The 7,500-nt window shown below is 49.8% G+C and overlaps 2 protein-coding genes and 1 long non-coding RNA gene across 3 annotated transcripts in view; 1 reads left to right on the top strand and 2 right to left on the bottom strand.

Annotated features, from left to right (window-relative positions):
- Nucleotides 1–449, bottom strand: part of LOC127005055 (uncharacterized) — a 1,064-nt gene extending 615 nt beyond the window's left edge. The window contains exons 1-2 of the long non-coding RNA XR_007758251.1: nt 316–449; nt 1–88 (exon numbers count right to left, since the gene is read on the bottom strand). The exon at nt 1–88 is cut by the window's left edge and continues 10 nt beyond it. This is a non-coding gene — a long non-coding RNA (uncharacterized LOC127005055). The remainder of the gene's footprint in view (nt 89–315) is intronic.
- The window catches only part of LOC127005053 (uncharacterized), a 25,655-nt gene that overhangs the window by 6,187 nt on the left and 11,968 nt on the right, over nt 1–7,500 (top strand). Inside the window, exon 2 of the mRNA XM_050873513.1 lies at nt 337–568. Within this exon, the coding sequence (XP_050729470.1) occupies nt 337–568 (232 nt within the window). The remainder of the gene's footprint in view (nt 1–336; nt 569–7,500) is intronic.
- Nucleotides 3,281–7,500, bottom strand: part of LOC127005054 (hyaluronidase A-like) — an 8,910-nt gene continuing 4,690 nt past the window's right edge. Inside the window, exons 4-7 of the mRNA XM_050873514.1 lie at nt 6,824–6,931; nt 5,664–5,860; nt 4,765–4,906; nt 3,281–3,544 (exon numbers count right to left, since the gene is read on the bottom strand). Of these exons, the coding sequence (XP_050729471.1) occupies nt 3,320–3,544; nt 4,765–4,906; nt 5,664–5,860; nt 6,824–6,931 (672 nt within the window). The 3' untranslated portion in view covers nt 3,281–3,319. The remainder of the gene's footprint in view (nt 3,545–4,764; nt 4,907–5,663; nt 5,861–6,823; nt 6,932–7,500) is intronic.

Genomic DNA, 7,500 nt, shown 5'->3' with positions numbered 1-7,500 from the left:
CTCACCTCACCCATCCATCACCATACCTAACCTAACCTAACCATCACCATACCTAACCTAACCTAACCATCACCATACCTAACCTAACCTAACCATCACCATACCTAACTTAACCTAACCTAACCTAACCATCACCATACCTAACCTAACCTAACCTAACCATCACCATACCTAACCTAACCTAACCTCACCTCACCCATCCATCACCATGCCTAACCTAACCTAACCTAACCTAACCATTACCATACCTAACTTAACCTAACCTAACCATCACCATACCTAACCTAACCTAACCTAACCATCACCATACCTAACCTAACCTAACCCTCCCCACAGCCACCTGGACATCCGTGACGCCATCCTCGCCCTGGACCGCAGCATCAAGGCGGTGGCGAACAAGCTGGACCGACACGAGGCGCGGGAGGCCCAACTAGCGGCCACCACCACCAAGACGCTGGGCACGCTCTCCACGGCTCTTGGGGACGCGGCCGGCGGGGTGCAGGCGGTGGCGAGGCAGCTGGCGGTGATGGAGGAGCGGCTTTTGTCTCTGGAGGCCCTCACGCAAACGGTAGGTGATGGGGAAGGAAATAAAGGAAGAAAGGAAGGATGAGGGAAGGAATGAGCTAGGGAATGAGTAAGATAGAAGGAAGGACAGAGCCAAGAAGGAATTAGAAGGAGGAAGGGAAAGAAATGGAAGGGAAGTGAAAAAAAAGAAGAAAGATTAGCAGGAAATAGAATAGAGGAGGATGGAAGGAGAGGAAGAAGGGAAGGAAGGAAGGAAGGGAAGGAAAGGAAAGGCAAGGGAAGGGAACAAAGGAGAAAGAGGGAGAAAAAAAGGAAGGATAAAAAATGGTGGATAGCAGAAAATGTCATGGAAAAGGAAGGAAATAAAGGAAGAAAGGAAGGAAGAAAGGGAGGATGAGGGAAGGAAGGAGCTAGGGAATGAGTAAGAAAGGAGGGAAGGGAAGGGAAGAAAGGAAAGACTCGGAAGTGAAAAGGGAAGGAGAGGAAAGAGAAACTAAAGAAAGGAAGAGGGGGAGGAAGAAGGGGATGATAAAGAAGGGAAGAGGAAACGGAAGGGAAAGGAAGATGATGGGTGTCTGGGAAGGTGACGGGTGCTGGGGGGGAAGGGTGAGGGAGGTTGTGTTTGATGGGGAAGGATGAGGAAGGGGTGGGAAAGGTAATGGGTGTTTGGGGAAGTGTTTTGGGGAGATTGTTGGTGATGGGGAAGAGTGGGGAATGGGTGAGGAATGGTGGGTGAGGTTGTGTGTGGTGTGGAAGAGTGAGGGAGGTTGTGGTTGATGGGGAAGAGGGAGGAAGATTGGGGAATGGGTGGGGAAGGTGATGGGGGAGATTGAGAGTGATGGGGGAGATTGAGGGTGATGGGAAAGGGTAAGGAAGGGTTGGTGAAGGTGATGGGTGTTTGAGGAAGGGTGAGGGAGGCTGAGGGTGATAGGGAACTGTAAGGAAGGGGGAAATGGGCGGGGAATAAGGGAGGAAGGGGTGGGAAATGTAATGGGTGAATGGGGAAAGGCGAGGGAGGTTATGGATGATGGGGAAGTGGAGGGGAAGTTGGGGAATGGTAATGAAGGGGTTGAGAAAGGAGTGGGACTTTGGGGGAAGGAAGAGGAGGGGTAGGAAGGGGGGGGAAGGTGATTGGTGGTTGGGGAAGGACTAGGGATGAAATAGGGAAAGTGGGAGGTGATGGAGGTGGTGATAGTGGTGATGGTGGTGGTGATGGTGGTGCATGATAATAGTGGTGGTGGTGGTGGTGGTGGTGATGGTGGTGGTGGTGGTGATGGTGGTGGTGGTGGTGGTGGTGGTTCTTTCGTCTTAGCAGAAAAAAATGATTACCAGAGAGAGAGAGAGAGAGAGAGAGAGAGAGAGAGAGAGTCGACTAGTGGTAGATTCTTAACGTGAAAAATGTATAAGTTTGCTAAAGTTTTATTTGTTATTATTATTGTTGTTTTTGTTTTTGTTGTTGTTGTGGATTCCAGGAATATGAGTCAGCTGTTTATATGTTGGTGGGAGGAGGAGGAGGAGGAGGAGGAGGAGGAGGAGAATAAGAAGAAGGAGGAGGAGGAGGAGGAGGAGAATAATAAGAAGGAGGAGGAGGAAGAGGAGGAGGAGGAAATAATACGTATAACATGAAGAGGAAGATAAGAAAAGATAACAAAGGAATGGAAGAATAAAAAAAAGTATTAGAGAAAAACAGAGAAGAGATAAAAAGAAGATGATAGGGAAAAGGAAGGGAAGGATAAATGAGGGGGGTGTTGTAAAAGATGATAGGGAAGGAAGAGAAACAAAAAAGGAAGAAAAGAGAAGGAAGAAGTGTAACAGAGAGAGAGAGAGAGAGAGAGAGAGAGAGAGAGAGAGAAAGGCGGAAGGGAAGAAAGGAAAGACTCGGAAGTGAAAAGGGAAGGAGAGGAAAGAGAAATAAAAGAAAGGAAGAGGGGGAGGAAGGAGGGAAAGGAAGAAGGGGATGATAAAGAAGGGAGGAGGAAACGGAAAGGAAAGGAAGGGAAGAAAATGAAGGAGAAAAGAAGAGAAGTAAAAATGGAGGAGAGGAAATGTTATAGAAGAGGAAGGAAAGAAAGGAAGAAGGGGATGATAAAGAAGGGAGGAGGAAACGGAAGGGAAAGGAAAGGAAGAAAATGAAGGAGAAAAAAAAAAGGAGTAAAATTGGAGGAGAGCAGGAGATGTTACTGAAGAGGAAGGAAAGAAAGGAAGAAGGGAAAAGAAGAGAGAAAGGATAATGGAGAGAGAGAGAGAGAGAGAGAGAGAGAGAAGAGGAGGAAAGGAGGAACACAAGTGGAGGAGTGAAGCATCCCAGTCCACTTCCCCTCCAGCATCCACTTGAGGGGGGAGATAACGACCCCCTCCTCCCTCCCCCCTCTTACCTCTTTTCCTACCCTCTTTCTCTCCCTGCTTGACTTTTTAGCTACATCTCTCTCTCTCTCTCTCTCTCTCTCATCATAGAAAACACCTGCAATTAATAAAAGGAAGAAAAAAACACAGGTAGACGTATTAAAAAGTTATTATTATTATTATTGTTATTATTATTATTGTTATTATTATTATTATTATTATTATTATTATTATTATTATTATTATTATTATTATTAGTAGTAGTAGTAGTAGTAGTAGTAGTAGTAGTAGTAGTAGTAGTAGTAGTAGTAGTAGTAGTAGTAGAAGTAGTAGTAATAGTAGTAATTGTGCCTTTCTACTTTTATTCTCTTTTGTTCAACTTACTCACCACCACCACCACCACCACCATCACCACCATCACCATCACCATCACCACCACCACCACCATCATCTAACAAAATTCACCACCACCTCGACCACCACCATTCCCCTCTTTTCTTCCCCTCCTCCTCCCCCTCCTCTTTCCCTTCCTCCCCTTCCTCCTCCTAATCTTCCCCAGCACCTTCTTCACTCTCCTTCTGAGGCGCCGGCGGGAGGTCAGGATGTGGTGCAACTTGGCGCAGGGGAGGTGAGCCAAGTACCGCACCAGAGGACCCAGCTGACCCTCGGCGTAGTTCTGTAAAGGGGAAATATAGAGGTGGTGGTGGTGGTGGTGGTGGTGATGGTGGTGGTGATAGTGATGGTGATGGTGGTGTTGGTGGTGGTGATGGTTGTAGTAGTGGTGATAGTGGTGGTGGTGATGATTGTGGTGTTGCTTTTGATGGTGATAGTGGTGATGGTAGTGTTGGTAGTGGTGGTGATGGTGATGGTGAGGTAAAGTGGTATTATAGTACTGAGCCACTAAGCCCCGCCCACTGAGCCAATATGCCCCTCCCATTAACCAGTATGCTCCTCCCCCTGAGCCGATAAGCCCCTCCTACTGAGCTAATAGGCCCCTCCCCCTTCTCTACTATCCTTATATAACAAAATAAAAACAACAAAAACAGCGATATGATATTACTATGACTAAATAAGGAAAAGTAATTGAAAGTTTGTTGATAAATATTAGAACCTGGGAGAATGACGATGAATTTTAGAAGTTATCAATAATAAATAAAAACGAACAAAGGTATTTATATATTTAAAAGCAAAATGGACGCAAACAAATGTATCTGTCTGTCTGTATGTTTGTTTGTTTGTCTGTTTGTCTGTCTGTCTGTCTACCTCCCTTCACTATTCCCTTCACCCCCTTCAGTACCTCCACCCCTTCATTCCACCCCTTCCACCTTCATATCCCCTTCCCTTTACCCTCTTCCCTTCCTCCACCCCTTCCACCTTCATATCCCCTTCCCTTTACCCTCTTCCCTTCCTCCACCCCTTCCACCTTCATATCCCCTTCCCTTCATTCCACCCTTTCATTCCACCCCTTCCCTTCACCCCCTTCCCCTCTCATCACCCCTTCCCTTCAACCCCCTCCCCCCCTCCCACTACCCCTTCCTCACCCCTTTCTCTTCAACACCCCCCTTTCACCGTCATCCCCTCTACCTCCACCCCCTTCTTTCACCCCTTCCTGCATAACCCCCTCACCTTCAGCCCCCCCCTCTCTCCCACCCCCCACATTACCCCTTTCCCTTCATCTCCCCTTCACCTTCATCTCCCCTTTCTTTTCTCCCTCTCCCTCATACCCCTCCTCCTCCACCCCTTCCCCCTGATCACCCCTTCCCCTTCACCCTTTTCTTCACTCCCTTCCCCATCACCCCTTCCCCCCCTTCCTCCCTCCATTCATCGTCATCCCCCTTCCTCTTCTCCCACCGTCTCACTCCGTCCCCTTCTTCCCCCCTCCCCATTCCCCCTCACCTTCAGAGCCAAACACTGCTCCCTTGTAGCCATGTCCTTCGAGGCCCCCCACACCACCGCCCCCCCCGTCCCCCACAGCCGCGCGATCCCCAGGGTGTTGACCACGTCCACGGGGGAGAGGAAGGCGGGGTCGTCGTGGTACCTGGGAGGGGGGGGGAATGCAGGGAGTTAGTAATTGAGGGGGGAACGGAGGGGGGAGGGGGAGGAGGAGCAGGGAAGAAAAGGGAAAGGATAGAAAGGAAGGGTAGGAAGGAGGTGTGATGCAGGGGGAGGAGGAGGAGGAGGAGGAGGAGGGGCATAATGGAGGGAAGAATAGAGGAAGGGAAGGAAATGAAGGGTAGGAAGGAGGGAAGTGAAGAAAGGAAGTGAGGAAGGAAGGAAGGAAGGAAAGAGAAAGGAGAGAAAGGGAGGGAAAGGAAGGACTGAGGAGGGAAGAGGATAGTTAACGAAAAGGAAGAAGAAAAGAAAAAAAGGATAGAGAAGAAGGAGAAGGGGGAAAGGAGTGGAAAGAATGGGGAGGGGCTTGATGGATACAGGGAAGGAGCTTATGGAAAAGGGGAGGTGCTTAGAGGAGAAAGGGGAGGGGCATAGTGGAGAAGGGAGAGGGGCCATTAGCTCAGTAGAAGGGGCTTAGCGACTTAGTGGGCGGGGCTTAGTGACTCGGGGGAGGAGCATCGTGGTTAGTGGGACGGGCGTATTGGCTCAGTGGGGGGGCTTAAGGGTTAGTGGGAAGGGCTTAGTGACGCATGGGGCGGGGCTTAAAAAATAGTGGGAGGGGCGTATTAGCTCAGTGGGATGGGCTTATATGCTCAGTGGGCGGTGCATATAGTGTAGTGGGAGGGGCTTATGGGTGAGTAGGAGGGACTTATCCGCCTAACTAGTCTGAACACCTTGCTCACCTGTACCACACGTAGGGGAGAACCGGGGCTGTCGAGTTCACCTTCTGCCGCACCCTGTCCGCCTCCTCCAGCGCGGCGGCGGCGTGGAGGCGGCGGGTGCTGGGGGTGAACCCGGCGCCCTTGAAGACGTAGAGGCTGGGGTAGAGGGCGGCGCTCCCCTCGAACAGCCACGCCAGGGCATCGTTCATCTCCTGGGTCTGGGGGGGAGGGGAGGGAGGAAGGGGATAGTGGATGCTTGGAAGGGAGAGGGGAGGGAAGGGGGGTTATGTGGGGGGGGGAGGCTGGAGTAAGTGTTTGTGTGGGGGGATGGAGGGGATTATAGATGCTGGGGAGAGAGAGGGGAGGGAAGGGGGGTGATGTGGGGGGGCTGGGGTAAGTGTTTATTTGGGGGGATGGAGGGGATTATAGATGCTGGGGAGGGGGGGATATGGGGGAGAGGAGAGGTTGTGTATGGGGGGGGGTAATGTGTGCTGGGGATGGGATGGGAGGGGGGATATGGGGGAAGGGGAAGAGGGTTTCGTGTGAGGGGTAAAGTGCTCTGGGGGAGAGAATAGGGGGAAGGGGGGGGTAAGTGTGTGTGTGTGTGTGTGTGTGTGTGTGTGTGTGTGTGTGTGTGTGTGTGTGTGTGTGTGTGTGTGTTGCATATTGCGTAAGATGTCTTTTTTCTTTATAACCATCCTCCTCCTCCTCCTCCTCCTCTTCCTCTCCCTCTTCCTCCTCCTCCTCCTCTTTATATTTACATTTCATGCATTATCAACCTCTTTTACTGAGATCAATGAAAATAGTAGCAGCATAAGTAGTAGTAGTAGTAGTAGTAGTAGTGGTAGTAGTAGTAGTAGTAGTACCTTACCTTATCTTACCTTACCTTACCTTACCATACCTTCCCTTCCCTTCCCTTCTCTTCCCTTCCCTTACATTACTTTATCTTACCATATTATCCCTAACTTTCCCTTCCTTTATCTTCCCTTAACTTACCTTACCTTACTATATCTTACCTTACCTAACCTTACCTTACCTGACGTTACTTTACCTTCCCTTCCCTTCCCTTCCCTTCCCTTCCCTTCCCTTCCCTTCCCTTCCTTCCCATTCCTTTCCTTTCCCTTCCCTTCCCTTCCCTTTCATTCCCTTCCCATACTTTACCTTCCCTTACCCTACCTTACCTTAGGCCTACAGACATGCTCGCCGGGGCTGTAGTCATGGCAGTAAGGGTAATGGTAGTACCCCCATAGGGCTCCAGGGCGCGCCTCTCGACCCACCCACAGCAGCGTCTGGGGGAGGAGGGAAAGGGGTGGGTGAGGAGGGGGTGAAAAGGGGGGAGGTTGAGTTGGGGGAGTTGGAAGTGATGGTGGGGAGGTTTGGGTAGTGGTGGTAGTGGTAGTGGTGGTGGTGGTGGCGATGGTGATGGTGGTGGTGGTGGTAGAGGGGGGGAAAAAGAAGTGGTAAAATGAGAGAAAAAGAGGAATGGAAGAAAATGTAGAAGTAGTAGTAGTAGTAGTAGTAGTAGTAGTAGTAGTAGTAGTAGTAGTAGTAGTAGTTGTAGTATTGATGGAAGGTGGGGAAGACGAAAGAAGTGGTTGAGTGAGAGAAAAAAAAGTGGAATGGAAGAAAATGGAAGAGGAGGAGGAGGAGAAAGAAAGGAAGGAGGAGGAGGAGGAGGAGGAGGAGGAGGAGGACAAAGAGGAGGAATATTGAGTTAGTAATACTTATAAAATTGCCACTTGATAACTTTTCACAAGCCCTTTTATTTTCTCCTCCTCCTCTTCCTCCTCCTCCTCCTCCTCCTAATACACTCTCCTGCTTCGTTTGTTTTATTGATTTCTTATGCTTAGTTATGCTA

This window comes from Eriocheir sinensis, chromosome 29, assembly GCF_024679095.1.
Source record: "Eriocheir sinensis breed Jianghai 21 chromosome 29, ASM2467909v1, whole genome shotgun sequence".
NCBI classification, from domain to species: Eukaryota; Metazoa; Arthropoda; class Malacostraca; order Decapoda; family Varunidae; genus Eriocheir; species Eriocheir sinensis.
The sequence above is the reverse complement of the archived record's forward strand: the minus strand, read 5'-3'. Positions and strand labels throughout refer to the sequence as shown.